The sequence below is a fragment of the Gymnodraco acuticeps genome, unplaced genomic scaffold, assembly GCF_902827175.1.
Source record: "Gymnodraco acuticeps unplaced genomic scaffold, fGymAcu1.1, whole genome shotgun sequence".
NCBI lineage: Eukaryota > Metazoa > Chordata > Actinopteri > Perciformes > Bathydraconidae > Gymnodraco > Gymnodraco acuticeps.
In genome coordinates, this window is record NW_022991188.1 from 215402 (window position 1) to 237301 (window position 21900).

Below are 21900 nucleotides of genomic sequence, written 5' to 3' on the forward strand. Positions count from 1 at the left end.
TTATGTGTTTCTTAACAGAGAGGAGAGAGAGAGAAATAAAGAGAGAGAGAAATAGAGAGAGAGATAGAGAAATAGAGAGAGGTTAACATGCCATTTTAGTTTTATGTATTCATGTATTTGTTTCTGTTCAAGAACCCAAATAGAGTTGTTGTAGTTATCCCATGTATAAATAAAACGTGTTATTCAGCCCCTTGCAATTTGGGATTGTATTTTTGGTTGTTAGACCTCGGTGAGCTGGTCATTTCAAAAGTAGCTCACCGGCCAAAAAAGTGTGGGCACCCCTGGTGTAGAGTAAGGACTGTTATTTTACATGTGGTGTTTATGGATTAATATTAGGTAATAATCATATATTTTTTAAATATGTACTGTAAAGCTTTTGTAATTTGTTATTTTAAATATGTCTCAAATATTTATGTCCAGTTATGTATGTTAGTGTCTACAACAGGACACAATTCAAACCTATTTTCCTTCTTCCATGTTTGATGGCAAAATAAGCTCTTGAAAATGGTGTCTTTCATTCTACTTTGTAAGAAACGCAGAGTGTGTGCAACTAGCAACCAAAAAAGAAGATGATAAATCACTACTACTTTAGCCAGTTATCCTGATGCACCAATCACTATTGTTTACTAATGGTGAATAGTATACCCAATTATGATTTGATACCTAAAATTAGACTTTATAGAGCAGTGTTTCTCAAACTTTTTCAAACCAAGGACCACTTAACCAATAAAAAAACACTCACATGCCACCTAACTCAAAACAATAGGCCTGCTTACCACTCCAACAATATGTTACAAATAACAGCCTAATAATGATAGCTTTATGTGACTTTCGTTATATTTTTCGTTCACCCATTAAATCAACAATACAAATACAATCAATAGAATATCCAAAGAATACACAATATTAAATGTTAATAATGAATAAATTGGTGAATCACATTACATTACATGTCACTTGTTAGACGCTTTTATCCCAAGTGATTTACATACACTCCATACTGTGGACAATCCCCACAGGAGCAACTTGGTGTGAAGTGTCTTGCCCAGAGTCAGACACAACGCCATGTTGACTGCAGTGGGGATGATTTGTGCTCCCATTATCCGAAGATCAACGCATTAGCCCACTTTAGACATAGCCTCCCTACGGTTAAGCCTATCACGGTAAAGAAAGAAATAAGAGAGAAAGTGCATATCTATATATGTCAGCAGTACAAAGCTTCTGTCAGTCAGAGGGTTAGGTACAAGTTGAGATAGTTATCATGTGAGGAGAATTTACTGAAATACACTTCATATCTTTGCATATTTGTTCAATAACTGTCATGAAGCAGTGATTGAACCAAGACACATTTTGAGTTGTATACACTGCTGGAAAGATGAGATTCCTAGCTTTCTAATGATATCAGGATTGTTGTTGTACTCCAAATATTAAGCAAAATATGTCACATTATATAATGACTATCACCGAGTCATCATTTTGAGAAAAATGCCTTCAAAGTTTTCTATTCTCTGGAATCCATCGATCTGATTGATTATTAGCGGAGCAAATGATCGGAGGGAAGATATTTTCGATAGTTTGGATTACTGGTCTGGGGGAAGCTCGCGAGTGTGTGTGTATACGTGTGTGTGTGTGTGTGTTTGTGTAATTTTGCGTTTGTGTGTATTGCGTTTGTTTCCTGGGGAAAACCCTCACGAGAAACACCGGCTGTTGTTATGCCTGCTGTGACATTAAATGACTCCGTTCTCCGCTTGTAATTATGCCGTTACAAGCTTCAAAGTTGTATTTATCATCTGAATTTGCCGAAACAAGTTTAATATTCTGAAAGCCAAGACTTTGTTTATTTTAAATCAGATGAAAACAAACTGTAACGGACCCTGCCGTGTTATCTATGATTACTATACTCTTACATTCATAATTTCAGCCGGAGGGAGGGGGGGCGGCGCTGCGGAAGAGCAGATTGCGAGTGAGAGGTGCCTGTCTTCGTCCCTTTACAAGCTTCAAAAATGTATTTATCGTGTGATTTTGGAGATAAAAGTTTCATATTCTGAAAGCCAAGACTTTGTTTGTTTAAAATCAAACAAAACACCCGAACCTCGGAAAAATTGTTTTTTACGCAAATCCACGTTTATTTTGAAATGAGCCGTTGCGACTTCCGACTGATTTCGATAGAGCGGGTCACATATGTCATTCCAGGCATATTTTTATTAAATTATGAACACAAATTGCCAATCTGCCCTTTTATGCATATGCATCATATGCTACATCTATGCTACACTCTATACTAATAATTTTTAAACAGTTTGAGAAGCACTTAAAATGTACTGTATAATATATCATTTCAAATGGGATATTTTACCAATATACTCACGGACCACTAGGGGTCACTCACGGACCACCAGTGAGAAAGACTGATAAAGAGTATGGAGTATAGAAAAACCCCAAACTAACCAATTTGAAGAAATATTTGGGAAGCTTTACAGACGCTTGAGATCTGAAACTATTGGTGGTTACAGTATGTAGCTGGTTTTGTACTTAGCATGCTAGTTAGGTTAGTATGCTAGCTGAGAATAAGTCTTTGTTTTGTCGTGGATTGAGCAGCAAGTTAATTTGACATCTTGTTAACTGGTTGTTGTTAGCGAGCATGCTTTGAGCTGATGACAGTATCTGATTATATTGTAGATTCAAGGGAATATAACTTGCTACAGAAGTTTGGTTGAGTGTGTGGGTTCAGGTAAAGTGAGGGTTGTTCTGGAATCGGAACACACTATTGAGCCTTCTCAGTGTTGTTAGCCCAACTCAACAAAACACCAGTTATTGAGAGGATGCTAGCTTATGACCCTTTAGACTGCAGTGTTGGCGCCCCACCAACGGAGCCCCACGCCCCCCCTGAAATTCAAGGTGTTTTTTTTTTATATATATAGCATCAAATTGCAAATAATCTATAACTACTGTCACTTTTCACATTGAACATGTGCTCTTTTATTAAATAAACTAAACGCTTTCATTTTAAGTTGTGAGTTTAGTGTTGACCCTAAGAAAAACTGATGCATTAATCAATAACAATAATCCACAGCTCCTCTCTCTGCTCCAGAGGATTTAAAAAATATATATCCCAATACTGCATTGTTATACTTAAATTCAAATTGAAATCATGTTTTTCACTTTGTTAGTCAGGTAAAGGTTTCCTATACCAGAGGGTTTCTACCTTGCTATTGGTAAAACTTAGAAAAGGTTAATTGTGACATGAGTAGCCTCTTTGTTCCAACCAGATGCACCTTTAGTTGGTCAGGAGATTCTGCTCCTCTGCTACTCTATCTCTGTCTAGAGATGAGCCTTGACTACGAGTGAGCCATCACATTCAGATGAAACTCACCTATCAAGCCGTTGCGATTAGCCTAAACAGATACAATAAAGAGATTATAATTGGTCACCAAGTATCAGCTCTTTGCATTGGGTAGTGTAGGATTTAAAGGCAGCTTTAAAATACTGAAACATATTATTATAAATCAACTTATTGTTTCAACTGAATGTGGATAATTTTCTTTCGGAAATTTGAAGTATTTTTTATTTTTGAGACATGAGGTCACAGTTGCCTTGACCTTCAAAACTCCAAATATCTTCTGTCTTAAGCAATGTTTGTGGAATGCTAGAATGCGAGCGGACTGACGAGATAGTGAAATGTACAAGACATAAACAAATAAATATAAAAAACAACAATAAAAATAGAAATAGTGCAAGGTAAGGTGTTAATATAATTACTTTTATGTCAAAGCTAATTTATCCAGGTCTGAAAATATGTATCAAACGTGTCGGTTATTTAGCAGGGTGTAAAACCATATTAATCATTTTACTAAAGATTAGCTTGATTGACTAAACCTTTTCCAAAATAGTAGCTGTGGGGCAAAGTGAGCCTAATGCTTTGGGGTAAATGGAAGCTAACTTAATTCTCTGTAGTATACAATTGTATTTTTTAAAGAAAGTTTGGGGCTCTCTGCTGGAACTGCTACCCCCGCGACCCGACCACGGATAAGCGGGAGAAGATGGATGGATGGATGAATGTAGTTTTACACAACTGATTTGTTTTTTATGTTTGAAACATTGAAGAAACAACAACATTCCTTATGCAAACAACTGAAACGAGAAAGGGTTTAGCGGGTAGGGTGTCCAAGAGATCACATGATTCAGTAGGTCAGCCAATGTTAACTGGTTTGTGTAGCTAAATACAGTATCTTTATAGAATCAATTATATTCTTTTAGGTCTAGATTGGTTCTATTATTTTAAGACACGCCACCATCTTTCCTGCATGGCAGGAGTTATTTGACAATCTGGTTAAAGTGATGGACAGATGAGAGAATACCACATTTGATAACATGAATAACTATCAATGACTAGCCTATATAAATCAGTAAAGTATATTGGCAACAGACTGGCACATGAGTTTACCTACCAGCTACATTTACAAGGATATCTATTTTTGGGCTATTTGGTCATACTGGTCTAGTTCTTTCATGTTTGTTTTACAGGCATTCATTCCCTCCAGACATGATTTATAATGTTGACGAAACAGGTGTCACTACAGTGCAGAAACCAAAGCAGGTTGTGGCAGAAACAGGATGATATAGACATATTTTCATGGCCCTTTGTTACAGATGCATTATTTTCGTTTTGACTGATTGACAGAAAACACCCTGAAATAACAATTACTGTTGTCATTTGACTTCTATCCAGTGGTGGCTGGTGCATTTTTCTCCAGGGGGGGCTCTACCAACATTTAAGCAGACTTATACACAAACTCAAAACATATGTCATATTACAATGCAGGGCTAGCTCAAAGGCACCCAGCACTTAAAACAGTCTATTATTTGAGTGCCTGTTTTTGTCAACCTCCTTATTATGCTTACTGATCCCTATCCTGTAGCCCTCATTGGACAGCTGTGTTTACTTTCCTAAACATGGCTAGTCGCATAGCATCATCCATGTGGACTCTAGTTTGTTCATGCTTTTCAGTTTTTCTGATATGTGTACTCATATCTCATACATGCAACTGTAACATACACAGATTAACACATAGGACCCCTAAGTGTAAACAAGGTAAATATAGCTAATGCTAGCTGTGCAATATGCTAGTATGGCTAACGCTAGCATGTATGCTAACACTACAGTGTATGCTAATGCTAGCGTGAATGCTAACGCGTTTTCTCATTGTGTTTAAACATCTCCAAATGTTACTAATCCTACATGTTACTAATCCTTACTGTAGTAACTCAGGGCTGCAAACACTCACGCATTGTGCGTGAGAGTCACGCAATTAACCTCACGCCACACTTGCCTTTGCTCACGCTAAGTTTTCGTCCAAAATAAATGTATATCAAATTAAAGTGAAGGAACAGCAAACCGAGCGGTCTACGAAATGAGATGGTCTTCTGGCTTAGTTCAGTATAGTTGGAACGATATTGGGAGATTCTGATTTCACGGATCAATAACTCATGAACAAAACGTTATTCAGACACAAATGACGTCTCCTACGTACCGTGGTAAGGTTGACAACGAACTACAATTACATTTTGATCAAAAAAAGCAAATACGCGCCGTCCTCCGAGCTGGACACATTACATTGGTCTCTATCTGCAGCCCGGAGAAGAAACGAGTGCTCAGGGACCGTCTGCAAAGTGCAACTCCGAAAAAAGAGAATACAATAATATTCAATCACTATTATAAAGCTTATTACTACCAAACTCACTACACACATCAATAGTCTCCTGTGTGTCATACTATCCACATAACCCTGCTTTAATAACTTTTGATGTACTGTTACTGGACTACAAACTGCCAGACAAGATCTCCTAAACGAGACATCTAACTGAAAGTGCTATAGCAACATTTAAGGAAAAAGTTCTGTCAACATCTAGTGCAATACCTTGTCTCAGTGTATGGGAAGACTCCTACCCTAATTTTAACCCCCCCCCCAATAGATAATGCTGTTGATGGTGCCACAGACGCGCTCCGAATAATATTGGACTCTGTTGGTCCTAAACTAAAATTACAACAACTTGAAAGGAAATGGCGTTCCACTAAGCTTGAAGTATTTTGTGTACTTTGGCTTGTTAACCTTAAAATATATAAGGAGGCTCTACAAAATTCCAGAGCAAGTTATTACTCATCATTGATAGAAGAAAATAGGAATAACGCCAGATTTATTTTTAACACATTAGCCAGGCTGACCGAGAGCCTCTACTGAACCATCTATCCCGATTCCACTAAGAAGCAACGACTTTATGACTTTTTTTATGACAAAATCCAAACTTTCAGAGACCATATTAACCTCCTATTTCCCTTATACAGCACTGAGGTGTCTACAACCACTGGTATATGTTTACCGGCTGTTACACCTGAAATATACCTAGATAGCTTCTCTCCAATAGACCTTAACCAGCTAACTTCCATTATTTCCTCCTCGAAACTGTCAACCTGCATCTTAGACCCAATTCCATCCAAGCTGTTTAAGGAAATGTTACCCCATATTAATATTAATATGTCATTATCATCACGCTATGTACCACAGTAATTTAAGGAGGCTGTAATTAAACCTCTCCTTAAAAAATCTAACCTTGATACTGAGGTTATGGCCAAACTACAGACCAATATCTAACCTTCCCTTCATCTCTAAAATCCTTGAGAAAGCAGTCGCTCAACAGCTGTGTGAATACTTAAAGGGGACCTATCATGCAAAATGCACTTTTGTACGTCTTTTATACATGAATATGTGTCCCCGGTGTGTCAGGGTACTCACCAAGTGTCAGAAAACACAACCGTCTCTCTTTTCCTCCGTACCCAAATCTCTAAAAACGGGGCTGCAACAGATCTGATACAGACTGATCTAGATTTGAAAATAATCTGACGTCAGTGACGAGGAGCTCCACCTATATGGCCAACTCTACACCTATCAGGGGAATGAGAGGTTGCCGTGGCATGGTAACAGCATGGTAACATGATGCTCGTAACTCGGCCCCCTCCTTTGCAGGGGGGCGTGGTCAGCTGCAGCGCATGCAGGGTGGAGGAGAGGAAAATAGAGCAAAATGTTTGGTATTTTGAAAAAAAAAACGTATAAATATACCATATATAAGTATGGCCCTACAATATATTATTCAAATATAGTATGATACGTCTCCTTTAAATAAGAATCAATTACTTGAGGAATTCCAATCAGGCTTCAAAACTCATCACAGCACAGAGACAGCACTAGCAAAAGTCACAAATGACCTTCTCATGGCATCTGAAAGTGTCCTTTGCTCGATCCTGGTACTGTTGAGTACCTAAGTTGGAGCTTTCGATACCATTGACCACAACATCCTACTAGAAAGATTAGAACAGTCCATTGGTATAAAGGGTACTGGACTAAACTGGTTAAGGTCATATCTCTCAGAACGGCTTCAGTTTGTATCGGAGCATGATGAATGGTCAATAAAAACCACACTCAATCATGGAGTGCTACAAGGATCTGTCCTCGGACCCATTTTGTTCTCTCTTAATATGTTGTCATTAGGCAAAATTATAAGGAAACATTCCATACATTTTCATTGTTATGCTGACGATACACAGATGTACCTATCGTTCAAGCCGGATGAACAGTATAAATTATCTAAACTACAAGAATGCGTGTCAGATATAAAACCATGGGTGACCTGCAACTACTTATTTTTAAACACAGACAAAACCAAAGTCATTTTACTTGGCCCCAAACAATTCCGAAATGATGCCACAATTGACATAAGAATGATTGATGGTATCACCAAGACCTCCAGCTCCACAATCAAAAATCTTGGCATTGTCTTTGACGAAGATTTGTCCTTCAAATCTCACATAAAGCATGTTTCACCGACTGCCTTCTTTCATCTCTGCAATATAAAAAAAATCAGACACGTACTAACTCAAAATGATGCAGAAAAATTAATTCATTACCTCTAGGCTGGATTACTGTAACTCCCTTCTATCAGGCTGTCCCACCACATCCATTACAAATCTTCAGCTGGTACAAAATGCTGCAGCCCGTATACTCACTAAAACCAGAAAAATGGAGCACATCACTCCAATTTTAGTTGCTCTACACTGGCTGCCGGTAAAGCACAGAAATTATTTTAAAATACTTATTTTAACTTACCAGGCGCTAAATGGTCAGGCACCTTCGTACCTAAAATATATTTGTATCCACTATTGCCCTGCTAGAACACTATGCTCCCAGGGTGCAGGTCTGTTAGTGGTGCCCAGAGTCCGCAAAACAAGATCAGGAGTCAGAGCGTTCAGCTACCAAGCGCCCTTGCTCTGGAACCAACTTCCTGTTTCAATCAGAGAGGCAGAGAGTGTCCAAACTTTTAAAAGTGCATTGAAGACCTACATTTTTAACAAAGCCTTCGGTTAGAGCTCGCATTTTATGGTGTTCATTTGATTTGATTTTGATGGTACTTAATTTGAATGTGTTTTTATTGTCTTTTGTTTGTTTGTTTCTTAATTTATTTTGTATTTCTATTTGTATTACATGGTTCTGAAGAACCAGCACCTTACCGTGGTAGAGAGGTTTGTGTGCCCTGATGAACCTGGGGGCTGTGTTGTCTGGAACCTTGTGTTCCTGGTAGGGTTTCCCATGGCAAATTGGTCTCAGGCAAGGGGCCAGACTAAGATTGGTTCAAAAGACCTCATGAAAGACGACACAAGAAGTGAGGATACCCGGCCCGGAGGAAGCCCGGGGTCCCCTTCTGGAGCCAGGCCCAGAAGGAGGACTCGTCGGCGAACGTCTGGTGGCCGGGCTTGCCACGGAGCCCGGCCGGGCCCAGCCCGAAAAGGCAACGTGGGCAACACCTCCGCTTCTCCGTCCCGCGGGCCCACCACCTACGGGAAACATCGATGGGGTCGGGCGCGCTGCCAGAAGGGTGGCAGTGAAAGCGGAGGGTCTCGACGGACCAGACCCGGGCGACAGAAGCTGGCTTTGGGGACGTGGAACGTCACCTCTCTGGGGGGGAAGGAGCCGGAGCTTGTGCGGGAGGTGGAGCGTTACCAGTTGGATCTGGTTGGGCTCACCTCTACGCACAGCGTCGGCTCTGGAACCTTACTTCTGGATAGGGGTTGGACTCTATTATTCTCCGGAGTTGCTCAAGGTGTGAGGCGCCGGGCGGGTGTGGGGATACTCACAAGTCCCCGGTTAGGTGCTTCGTTGTTGGAGTTTACCCCAGTGGACGAGAGGGTCGCCTCCCTACGCCTGCGGGTTATGGGGGGGAAAACTCTGACTGTAGTTCAGGACGGGTGGTGCAGTGGTCTGTGCATTTGATCATCAGATCAAGGGGGGCGTTGGGGAACTCCAGTTCGAAACCCGCTCCCGCCCCACTGCGTCAGGCCGTTGTGTCCTTGGGCAAGACACTTCACCCGAATTTGCTCCTGTGGGTATTGTCCACAGTAGATGACCATTACATGTATGTATGATCTGTATGTGTAATGTGTATTTGTAAAGCGCTTTGAGAGTCATTGATAAAGCGCTATAATAAATATAAGGATTATTATTATTATTATTATACGGCCTTCTTGGAGACCCTGGAAAGAGTCCTGTATGGGGCTCCTGAAGGGGACTCTTTAATCTTGCTGGGAGACTTCAACGCACATGTGGGCAATGATGGAGACACTTGGAGGGGCGTGATTGGGAGGAACGGCCCCCCTGATCTGAACCGGAGTGGTGGTTTGTTACTGGACTTCTGTGCTAGTCATGGATTGGCCATAACAAACACCATGTTCGAACATAAGGATGCTCATAAGTGTACGTGGTACCAGAGCACCCTAGGCAGAAGGTCCATGATCGATTTCGTTATCGTATCATCGGACCTGAGGCCGTATGTTTTGGACACTCGGGTAAAGAGAGGGGCGGAGTTGTCAACTGATCACCATCTGGTGGTGAGTTGGGTCGAGTGGCGGGGGAAGCCTCTGGATAGACCTGGTAAGCCCAAACGTGTAGTTCGGGTGAACTGGGAACGTCTGGAGGAGGCCCAAGTTCAGGAGGCCTTCAACTCACACCTCCGGCGGAGCTTTTCGGGCATTCCTGTGGAGGTTGGGGACATTGAACCAGAGTGGTCGGTGTTCAAAGCCTCTATTGCCGAAGCCGCGGCGGGGAGCTGTGGTCTCAAGGTCCTAGGTGCCTCAAGGGGCGGTAACCCTCGAACCTCCTGGTGGACACCGGTGGTCAGGGAAGCCGTCCGACTGAAGAAGGAGGCCTTCAGGGATTTGTTATCCCGGGGGACTCCCGAGGCAGTTGCAAGGTACCGACAGGCCCGAAGGGCAGCAGCCTCATCCGTGGCCGAGGCAAAGCAGCGGGTGTGGGAGAAGTTCGGAGAAGACATGGAGAAGGACTTTCGGGCGGCACCAAAGTTGTTCTGGAAAACTGTCCGACACCTCAGGAGGGGGAAGCAGGGAACCATCCAAGCTGTGTACAGTAAGGATGGGACGTTGTTGACCTCAACTGATGGAGTGTTAGGGCGTTGGAAGGAACACTTTGAGGAACTCCTGAACCCGACAACTCCGCCCTCTATGTTAGAGGCAGAGCTGGAGTATGACGGGGGATCAACACCAATCTCCCGGGGGGAGGTCACTGAGGTCGTCAAACAACTCCACAGTGGCAAAGCCCCGGGGGTGGATGAGATCCGCCCGGAAATGCTGAAGGCTCTGGGTGTTGAGGGACTGTCATGGTTGACACGTCCTATCAACGTTGCGTGGAAGTCGGAAACAGTACCGAAGGAGTGGCAGACCGGGGTGGTGGTTCCCCTTTTTAAAAAGGGGGATCAGAGGGTGTGTGCCAATTACAGAGGCATCACACTACTCAGCCTCCCCGGGAAAGTTTACTCTAAGGTACTCGAAAGGAGGGTCAGGCCGATTGTCGAACCTCAGATTGAGGAGGAACAATGCGGATTCCGTCCTGGTCGTGGAACGACGGATCAGCTTTTTACTCTCGCAAGGATCCTGGAGGGGGCCTGGGAGTACGCTTATCCGGTCTACATGTGTTTTGTAGACTTGGAGAAGGCGTATGACCGAGTTCCCAGGGAGTTACTGTGGGAGGTGCTGCGGGAGTATGGGGTGAGGGGGTCTCTACTCAGGGCCATCCAATCTCTGTACTCCCAAAGCGAGAGCTGTGTCCGGGTCCTCGGCAGTAAGTCGGACCCATTTCCCGTGAGGGTTGGCCTCCGCCAGGGCTGCGCTTTGTCACCAATCCTGTTTGTAATATACATGGCTCGGATTTCGAGGCGTAGTCATGGGGGAGGGGGTCTGCAGTTCGGTGGACTAAGGATTGCACCACTGCTTTTTGCAGATGATGTGGTTCTAATGGCTTCATCGGTCTGTGACCTTCAGCACTCACTGGATCGGTTCGCAACCGAGTGTGAAGCGGCTGGGATGAGGATCAGCACCTCCAAATCTGAGGCCATGGTTCTCAGCAGGAAACCGATGGACTGTCCACTCCAAGTAGGGAATGAGTCCTTACCCCAAGTGAAGGAGTTCAAGTATCTCGGGGTCTTGTTCTCGAGTGAGGGAACAATGGAGCGTGAGATGGGCCGGAGAATCGGAGCAGCGGGAGCGGTACTGCAGTCGCTTTACCGCACCGTTGTGACGAAAAGGGAGCTGAGCCAGAAGGCAAAGCTCTCTGTCTTCCGGGCCATTTTCGTTCCTACCCTCACCTATGGTCATGAAGGATGGGTCATGACCGAAAGAACGAGATCGCGGATACAAGCGGCCGAGATGGGTTTTCTCCGCAGGGTGGCTGGTGTCTCCCTTAGGGATAAGGTGAGAAGTTCGGTCATCAGGGAGGGACTCGGAGTTGAGCCGCTCCTCCTTCGAGTCGAAAGGAGCCAGTTGAGGTGGTTCGGGCACCTAGTTAGGATGCCACCTGGGCGCCTCCCTAGGGAGGTGTTCCAGGCACGTCCAGCTGGGAAGAGACCAAGGGGTAGACCTAGGACCAGGTGGAGGGATTATATCTCTTCGCTGGCCTGGGAGCGCCTTGGGATCCCCCAGTCAGAGCTGGTTGATGTCGCCAGGGAAAAGAAAGTTTGGGGCTCTCTGCTGGAACTGCTACCCCCGCGACCCGACCACGGATAAGCGGGAGAAGATGGATGGATGGATATTTGTATTACATACACTATCTTGTCTTTTCATTTTTTTGTAACTGCATCATTTACAATGTTATTTGTTTTTAACTACAACAACTCTATTTGGGTTCTTGAACAGAAACAAATACATGAATACATAAAACTAAAATGGCATGTTAACCTCTCTCTATTTCTCTATCTCTATCTCTCTCTCTATTTATTTCTCTCTCTCTCCTCTCTGTTAAGAAACACATAACAAGCAGGCTAAGAAACCACTCTCCATGGTCCTGAAATCTTAAAAACTCAACTTAGACACCAGACTCATGTCCTATGAACAGTCTCTCAAAGTAATAATGATTCATTCTCTCTCGAGCTCTCGCGGCGAATAGATTGAGAGATTCTAGCTATGAGATCTACGATATATCTGTCGAGTACTCGCTCTCTGCTATGATATCGATATCTAGATATCTGCATAGCTCTCTCTCTCTCTCTCTCTCTCTCTCTCTCTCTCTCTCTCTCTCTCTCTCTCTCTCTCTCTCTCTCTCTCTCTCTCTCTCTCTCTCTGCTTATATGCATACAAGCGGTTGGTGCATTCAAGCCAAGGACAATTATAAATCCAAGATTTGAGAGTCAGTTGATGAAAAGTGATAATTGAAATCCAATGTTGTCCATACTATCTTATTAGCCCTTCTGAATTACAGTAAGCTGGTCGACTGCTCAGGGATCCTGTCGTAGCTATAACCAGGGTAGGAATTGCACGACGGCCATGATGCCCCGAAAATAATTGTACGTCCTACGGCCACCATGGCCTTTGAGGCCCTGATACTGTTGACATCTTGAAGTTGCTTTAACCTGTTGAACCCCATCCATGTTTTTCAGGTCTCAGGCTCGAAAATGACATTTCCAGAACAAATGACCATAACTACACTTCTAAAAGGGGAAAATTAATAAGCTTTGTTCTGAAAGTAATGATAAACCTGTGAGTTGGATGTAGAAAAGTCAGAATCAATATAGATGTTTTTTATTTTAAAGAAAATTCAGATTACTACCCTTGGATGATGGTATGATAGACTAAAAGCTTTAGGAATAAAAAGTACAACATATAATAAGTACCCTATATCAAGATTGATGTAAAACAAGTGACATTTGACCTTTTTAGGGAAGTTTAGCAAAAAAAACTCCACCTCTGGGGTGATTTGGGTGGAAATGGGCGTTTTTGCCATTTCTCTGGAACCCATTGGTCGATTTTGGCGATTGACATCTCTTTTTAACCGTTAGAGCCAATAGAATCTAAGGAGAATTTCCACATACACACCCACGTTACCAAAAAAAAGTGGGGGCTTCGCGCATGCAGTTTTGCTCAGAGCGAACCTATCTCACGCTCTGACATCTGAAAATGGAAAAGTAGGTTTATTGCTGATGGATTATCAGAAATCATTTCAAAGTGACACAGACATATTGGATTAACCTATGGATTTACTTCAGCAGCGTTTTTATCGTTATAATGCTATTGAAGACCAGTTTTGATCAGACAACAACGAAGGCAAGAGATATTGCCGTTTTAGCTACCTAGCGCCAAGTGTTGTGATGTCTGTTTTTGTTTATAAAGTCACAAGTTCTTATCATAGAGTGATGATGTAGGTACCTATCGATTCTGTGTCTTCTCACAATGCTAATCGATGGGTTGGGTATGCAGCTACCATAAGTAATAAGGGTGTTATGAGTGAGTTTCTGTGCAAAACACCGTTAGCATTTGTTCGCTCGTAGCCAATTCAGAGGCTGAGCGTTAGCTTTGTGGGGGTTTTTTTGCAAAAAAAAAAAGATCTGTTAGCTGAGTTTCTTCCCGTTACATGGATATAAAACATTCATAGTTTATTAAATAATAAAATGCCCTCAGACGCTGTTTCCTGCAGATTATGCGTTTTTCCGCCCGGGGGTGGGGGGATGGGGTTCAACCATAGACTGTATATATAAATGGACGTAGGGTCTGTGACATCACCCATAGGATTCTGCAGAGTTGCAGAGAAGCCCTTAGTAGGCGGAGTCGGCCACTAACGGCTCGACAGTGACGTCAGAGTTCAACTCCCGCCTGCTCCAAATAAGGGCAAAGAGGCGGAGCCGAGGTGGGACCTGCTGCCACCGAGCTGGAAGCTCCAGAGCTAGCTGAAGCTACCAAGCTAAGCTAACATGCTCCCCATCTGCACACTGCCATCGCATTTTACGTTTCTAAGGTAAGCGGACATGAAACTATTCAGCAAAACTATAAATAATAATCTAAGTTATTGAGTTTTTAGCATAATACTTCAGAATCTTAAAATCCCTTAACCTTTGTATGCAATTGTGCTAAATTCAACACTGGAATCAAGCAAATATTAATATGTTTGCATGACATTAGTTATTTATATTTTGATATCACTTAATTATACATTTAATACATTTAAGTCAAACTAAGGTACATGTGATGGTAGCTAGTTAGTGCTCTTACCTGTGAGGCCTCCTCCAAACAGCATAATAACCAGACTGTATCATTAAAACTAAGTACCAGTACTAGATCCTTGACTTTAGACGAACAATTCTAAAGACAAAATGTATTTAAAGACCAATCTTTATTTGAATGTACCTCTTAACCTGAGATATTAGTTATACAGTAATAGTATTGACAATCTAAAAAAACTGAGCAACTCAACAGTCAACTTTATATTTCTTATTGTCTAAAGCATTTATTATTTTCATTTTTCCCCTCTCATATTCAGTGTGGACGGATTGAGACAGCGTGGTGTCCAGAGAGCTGCAGAGACTTCAGGGAGAAACCTCCGTGTGATGGACGTCCTGTCTGTTGGTTTGGAGAGGACTGAGGGTCTTTCCTCTGCGAGGAGGACCAGGCCTGATGGAGGAGCCCATGCTGGGCATAGCTGATACCAACTGCACAGGCCTAGTCTGTCACATTATTTGACTAAATGTGTTTACTTATACATTTAATAGGTTTACACCTTCTGTCCATATGTGCTTTTTATTTAAAACATTTTTGATTAAGTTTTGGTTCACATTTCAATAAATTGTATTTGCACTCCTTTTGTCCATTATTCTTACTGAAAATGTTAGATTACACATTCACATCTGACTGAAGATTGGCCCCATTTATTTGTGACGTTGCAAACTCTGCGCTACAAGGCACAGGTGATGTGAAGCTCATAAAGCGAGGCAAATCGAAATAATCAGCTGATGGAGTGTAGATGTGGAAATAGGTGCATTCAATCAGCTGACTGTGTTTTCACAATAAAAGTAGTTTCTTAGTGAATGTCCTGTACTGGTCTTAAAATCTCATAACATCAGCTTTTAATGTTCCTCTTGGATGTTCTTCTTGACCCTCAGAGAAGGAGAAAATGTTCAGTCGTGTCTTCCAGGCATGTCCTTTCCTAACAAAAATGACAGGAATCATAAAACATATTATTGCAGAACAAGTGTGTTATTTATGAAATCAGTGTGTTTGTGTTTGTGTGTGTTGTGTGTGTTTGTGTGCTGTAGATATAATTATTTTGTAATTGTAATGTTTTTTTTTTATTTCAACAGTGAGCTACAAAGACAATCAGATTATGAATGAACAGTATGAAGTTCATCAACATTGAAATATTTGTTATTATCAAAATAATATTGAACTGTTATCAAAACGTAGTGCAACTGTAGAAGCTTGCTCTGTTGTCTCACTGAAAGAATAACTTTTACCACGTTTTTTTCAGACAATATTGAGAGATAAATAGTAGCAGTTCTCACTATGTGTTAAATATCTTTGCCTTCAATACATTAAATTAGAAAGCTGAAAAAGTCATATTGCTTGTTAACATCTAAATGTAACCTTTTGCATGGAAAAAACCCTCAACTGATGTGTAGGTGATCTAATATTTAGTATTGTTTAATGGATGAGTATATCAGTGTATTAAAGTCAATACTTCATTCATTTAAACCAATATCTTTCTTGATTGCTCTATGAAAAAATATGAAAAAAAGAGTCTTTGTACCTGTGCTGAAGTTCACTGCTGTGAGAAGTCCAGTTCTTTCTCTCACTATCTGGTCCAGCCTGTCTGCATCACCTGGACACTTTAAACAAACAGATATATATGTAAAGTACCATGTGTACAAACAATATAACTGATTCTCTTCTGTTGAACATGTTGGATTGTGTATTGTCCGAGTCAGGGTCCTTTTTATTTTTACTGTAACTTTGGAAGTTGTGTTTCCAATGCTTACTGTTTATTTGATACCAATTTGGTAATGCAATTAATAAAAACAACAAGGTTTGGGTTCATTCTTCAGATGACTGACGTTAATGTGTAAGCTCAATAATGAACTCCAGCTCAACCAACCATATTGTAATATCTAAGTAATCATGTTGAAATATGACATTAACAATTGTAATATACACACATCTTATTGTGAGGTTGATTTAACATACACTACTTCGACATTAGCTTGTCTACATACTTGAGCATAGCCAATTTAAATTAACCTTAGCAATGCATACAGTTCCTACCTACATAATAAAATATCTCTCTAAGTTACAAGGATGACCTTATTTTATCAACCTCAAACATAAGCCGTTTGTTCTACAGTATTATCCCACTTAACGCTTAACACTTGTCTATTTCGTTTAAACCTTTATATACACAGTCTATGATTTTAACTTGGAGGCTACGATTAGCATAGTTAGCACCGATGTAGCTACCACTCGCTTACACACTAACCCAAGCCTTAACATTCATTATGTAGCTGATTAAAATCATTAACACATAAATAAGTACTCGAATTTCACTTACCGCAAAACCACATTCATGCACCGTCTGTTTCAACCGCAGAGCGAGTCACAATAGTCCGATATATAAGCATGAAGAACAAACAAACACGGCCGGGGTCGCGGAGTTGCGTTCCCTGGATGAACTGAGCAGGCAGAGTGGCTGTAGCATCACGGAGCTGCTAGCAGAGAGACAAGAAGCTAGCAGCAGCAGTCACTTGACAGAGCCGTCACTCAATGTGACCACGCCCTAATTTATGCAAAAACGTTAAGACCTAATATAAATAAAAGGGTCATGTTAGAAAACAATTCACTCACAGATCCATAATCATGAAGGTGGAATCTAACTATATTCATAATAATATTTATTGCAGCCAGGGGTAGAAACATGTTTTTTTCTGCTGTAAAGTTGGGCATTTTAACAAGGGGGTCTATGGAAATTGCTCCTTTCTGCAGTCATCGCCTATCGGCCAATATATGAACTGCAGTGTGTGGCACTTCCGTATTGGCGTCCCGGCTCTTCCCCAGAGTTTGCCGCTTGGGTTCAACAGGTCAGAGCAGTGGTCTGGTTTCTGAACTGCATTATGCTGCGTTCAAACAAGATGCACTGGCCAGGGGGCGGGGCTTATATCCATGTAAATACTGTGGTAGAAACCATCTACAACAAAATTAACATATTTTACCGTCATTTAATTGTAATACACGTTTCAAAATGATGCCGAAGTAACAACATACTGATAACAGTTAGTAAAAACTATGCATTAATGCTTTGACAAGTGTGCAGACAAGACGGCAGGCGAAAAACCTTTTAAAATCCGTGTTTTTCTGAATGGGGATTGGATCGATCAGGATAAGCTAACGTTACTTGTATCTGCTCCGTCCACACTCACAACAACATGATACAGACACAGACAACAGCGACTGTATTCACCATGACACAGACAGTCTGTGTTTTGTTCATCTATAACTTTAATCCCGTTTCTGAACAAGGGCTGTACCCGAATATCCGAATATTCGGTCGTTGGAGTACTATTCGGTTTTCAATTTTGTTATTCGACTATTCGTTTTTGTTTCTTTTGGCAGCCGCGCTGCACTGCAGCTGCCAAATTGAATTCATTGAAATCTCCAATATCAACGTAAGAGCTTGTGCCTCTTCGGGGGGTGCTAACACTTAACCATAAACTTTTTTCGTTTGCTTTCTCCGTCTTTATATGTATATTATATTACTTTTCTCCGTTTATCTCCGCTCCTTTTCTCCGTCACATTGTTTCCATAGCAACAACAACTTCCTGTCAACAGCGCTAACTCTCCTTCAAAATAAAAGCATGTCCATAAGACATATATACAACTGCAACAAAAGTAACAAACACAATGCAATATCCTTTTCAATTTCAAAGAACACAAATTGGGTTGTATACATTAACAAATAACTATAAAACAACAATACTGTAGAATAACAAAATGAATGCCTTGAATAAACAGAAATACACGCGTTGAAGCACGTGCCTGGCTATAACTTCAATGGAGTTGGGAACTCAGATGTATAGACAAAACAGTGTGCACAATGCGATACAAATACAGTAAAAGCATTAGAACAGACAAAACGTCCCTTTTCCTAACATGTTTCAATCCCTACGGTCCGCGGGAAATATATATAATATGTAATTGCATTCAATCCTCCTTGATTTCTAATACAACATTCATGTAGAGCAGGCAGAAAAAGTTAGACTGGATTGCCTCTGTTGGAAATTGAAATGATTCAGTACAAAATGATAAGTAAAGATATCCTTGATTACTCTAATGTAGTTCTCTTTCAGCTAATTGTTCAACTATGAATGCTGTACTTTCCACTTCAAGTGAAAGCTGATATGCACTTTATGTGCTAATGTGTTTCATGAACAAGATACGGACTATAGAGCAATTATTAGAATATGTTATTGCTTGTACTTTATTGCTGCTTATTGTGGTCCCTAACTTGGACTGATTTTGCTGAGATAATTGGATCATATCTTGGTAAAAATCAAGAAAATACACCTCAGGCTGGCCAACAATTAGATGGGCATAGTAGGTCAAATTGTTAGTTGTTTTAGTAAATGGCTGGTTAGTCTACTATATGATATGAAAGAATAAGACAGAAGTCGATAAAATATTTCGCAAGGGGACGTCTTAGTGGGTTAAGGGAATGTATACGTCATGGAACATACAGGAACCATCAATACACAATTGAGATGAATACAATAAAACTGGATAATGAGAATGTGCATTACCCTTTTGATGTTAAATAAATGAAGTTATTGATACGATTTATCTCTCAAAATACCTCTCCTCCAATACCTAAGCTATTGATAATAAACATTATCCAGTCTATTTCTTTCTATCCAATAGAGAAAGAAAAAGGATTAAATTGAGTCACTTGTGTTTGTGCCAACCATGGTTTTAGATTTGGCAATTGCTTTGAAAATTGGCTCTGCCAAACAAAATAGTCTCAGCAGGTGTCATCATTGATGGATCTTTAGATATATATTGCCTGGCCTGGACAACTACAACTATCTTAGTGATCTGGGATCATGTAAGTCACATCTCCATGCAGCTCTTCTTGAAAAACAACAATATTCCTAGCCTGGCTTTCACAAAGACCACTAAACACTGTTAAACATACACCATACAGTAAGAATAAAATTCAAAAATACAAATACAAAAACTAAATGACTCATTCCCCTGTGTGCTCCAACGTGTCTACTGCATATGGCAGAGGGCAACATACTGTAGATCAATACAAATTATATAAACAGCACTGCTCTATTATGTTGTTCTCTGTCAGTATTAAAATGGTGAAAGTTTAAACATCATTGCATATTTACTTTTTTCATTATGATTTTGTTTAATTAAATTGTTTCTCACGGTCCACTACATGACATGTAGCACCAGCAAAAAGTCTGATCTCCAGAGCTCTGGACATATAGATTCAAAAAAATATTAACAGCACTGAAATGTCTCCTTTCACATGTAAAAAATGTATTCCATTTCAATTGGAGATAAATGGCCAGTGGCCTCATAGTTGCATCATTGCAAGTAGCTAAAGATGCTCTGGAAGCCAACTAAAATATTCCAAAAACTAGAAGCTATATATGTGTAATTAAATAAATAAGGCATTTAAAGAAAAAGTTGATTACCTGAAAACTATTGTAAAATGTTTTAGGTTTGAGATGTGATAATTATCGCATGTTTGCTATGTTAAATTATCGGAGACTGATTCACATGAAACCCTACAGGGAAGAACTACATGCACCCGTCGATTGGTGCTTTAAGAGGATTTTGAGGGTGGGAATCCCCACACAAAGAGGGAGGGTTAGTCTCTCCTTATATTACGGTTCGTAGTAGCCTACATCCCAAATCAAGAGCAAGTGGGGCGAAGATGTGGCCCAGATCGCCAGCACCATATATCACACCAAACATCATTCAAAAATAATTGTTTTGTTACGTTATATTTGCTGCACACACACATATTAAAATGTACAGGAAGAATGACTCAAGACATTTTCAGATTCATATCCGCTCTCTGATTCCGCACAAATCCAATGGCTCATTGCCTCAGTTTTCTTTTCTTTGTACCTAATACAATGACAACTTTGTTATGTGGCTTGCTAACGGCAGAATATTAAACTAGTTTACGATAGAACCGTGTTTGGTCGTATAATGCAGCTCCCCTAAAAAAACATGTTCACTTAGTTATGACCGTTATGTAGTCCGTACTGAATAATGAAAACAAGAGACAGCGTAATATTCTGACGTTATCTCATGTTAGGTGCCATTACAGATTAACATCCCATAATCACTCAATGTTCTTAATAGAAGCGAATCGTTAACTGCAAACGGGAGAGAATGACACATACGCGATGGGCCGCTGCTGTAGCGCCATATGAGAGGCTACATCACCTAACGTTACACAGCAACAATGGAGACGACCTACCTGGGAAAAAATAACTTGCTGGTGGATCATTCTCTTAAGATAAGGGAGAATTCGAATAGGTGCACGCCTGCTAGTTTCCACGGAGCTCCATTTCAACGGTACAAAAAAAGCAGGAGGAACACAAATAACAGCGTACAGTGTAAAGGACCGATGAGGCACACGACAGAGGCTGTAATCACATCCTTCCCTTTTTCTCTGGACCAGAGTAAAGCTAGCTAAAATGCAACATACAGTTTCCGGTCACAGCCAACACTAGCCATTATAAAGTCGTATTCTGTTTACTGGTTTAGGGTTTATTTATGAATGAACATGCATTTTATATGAACAAATTATGATAAGTATGCGTAAAACAATTACATTTATTAAAACAATCTGATTAAAGAAATTCCAATTTAAAATATGCTCTTATTTTGAAGGTTCCACTTCTGGTCACATTAGAAATACATGTGTCAGATAGAGCCGGGTACCAATGCCTACAATAATGTAATACAGCCAATCGGAAAACCTACTTTTCTCCTTGTGTCTGCCCCCATCCCATATCATAAACACGTTTATATGCATATCACTCTCTCCTCTCCTCTATCGTTTCCCTTCAAAGAGCTGCAGAGGAGGCAGAGCGCCGTTGATAAGAGCTTCCTGCTGGAAAATATGCCGTTCACTATATCTTGGAGCAGTAAACATTAGTCCAACTGGAAAACGGTGAACTGAGCATCCAGGAGGTAAATACCCTTTTGCACTTTAGTAAATAGTAAAGTAGCATTTGGAGCATCACAGACAACGCCTCCGTTTATTACTGTCGAGTCCTACTACTACACAATAACACTCTGCGCATGCTCAAATACATGTACTCACAAACCCACTGCTTACATACGCCCCCCGCACTGAAAGAAATGTCCCCATTTCCATACAAAAGGAAACAAAAATAAAATAAAAACAACACAAATCAGCAATAATACAAAATATATAGAAATAACAAATAAATAAAACAAAAATAAAAACAACAATATACCAATGAAAAGCATCAAAACAAAAC

General features: G+C 40.8%; 1 protein-coding gene across 1 annotated transcript in view; it reads right to left on the reverse strand.

Moving 5' to 3' along the window:
- LOC117561190 (E3 ubiquitin-protein ligase HECW1) overlaps positions 1-21055 on the reverse strand; it is a gene marked incomplete in the record, with an annotated part of 206653 nt that extends 185598 nt beyond the window's left edge. Inside the window, 1 exon segment of the mRNA XM_034238491.1 lies at positions 20868-21055. Within this exon segment, the coding sequence (XP_034094382.1) occupies positions 20868-20897 (30 nt within the window).
- Between the last annotated feature and the right edge of the window lie 845 nt (positions 21056-21900).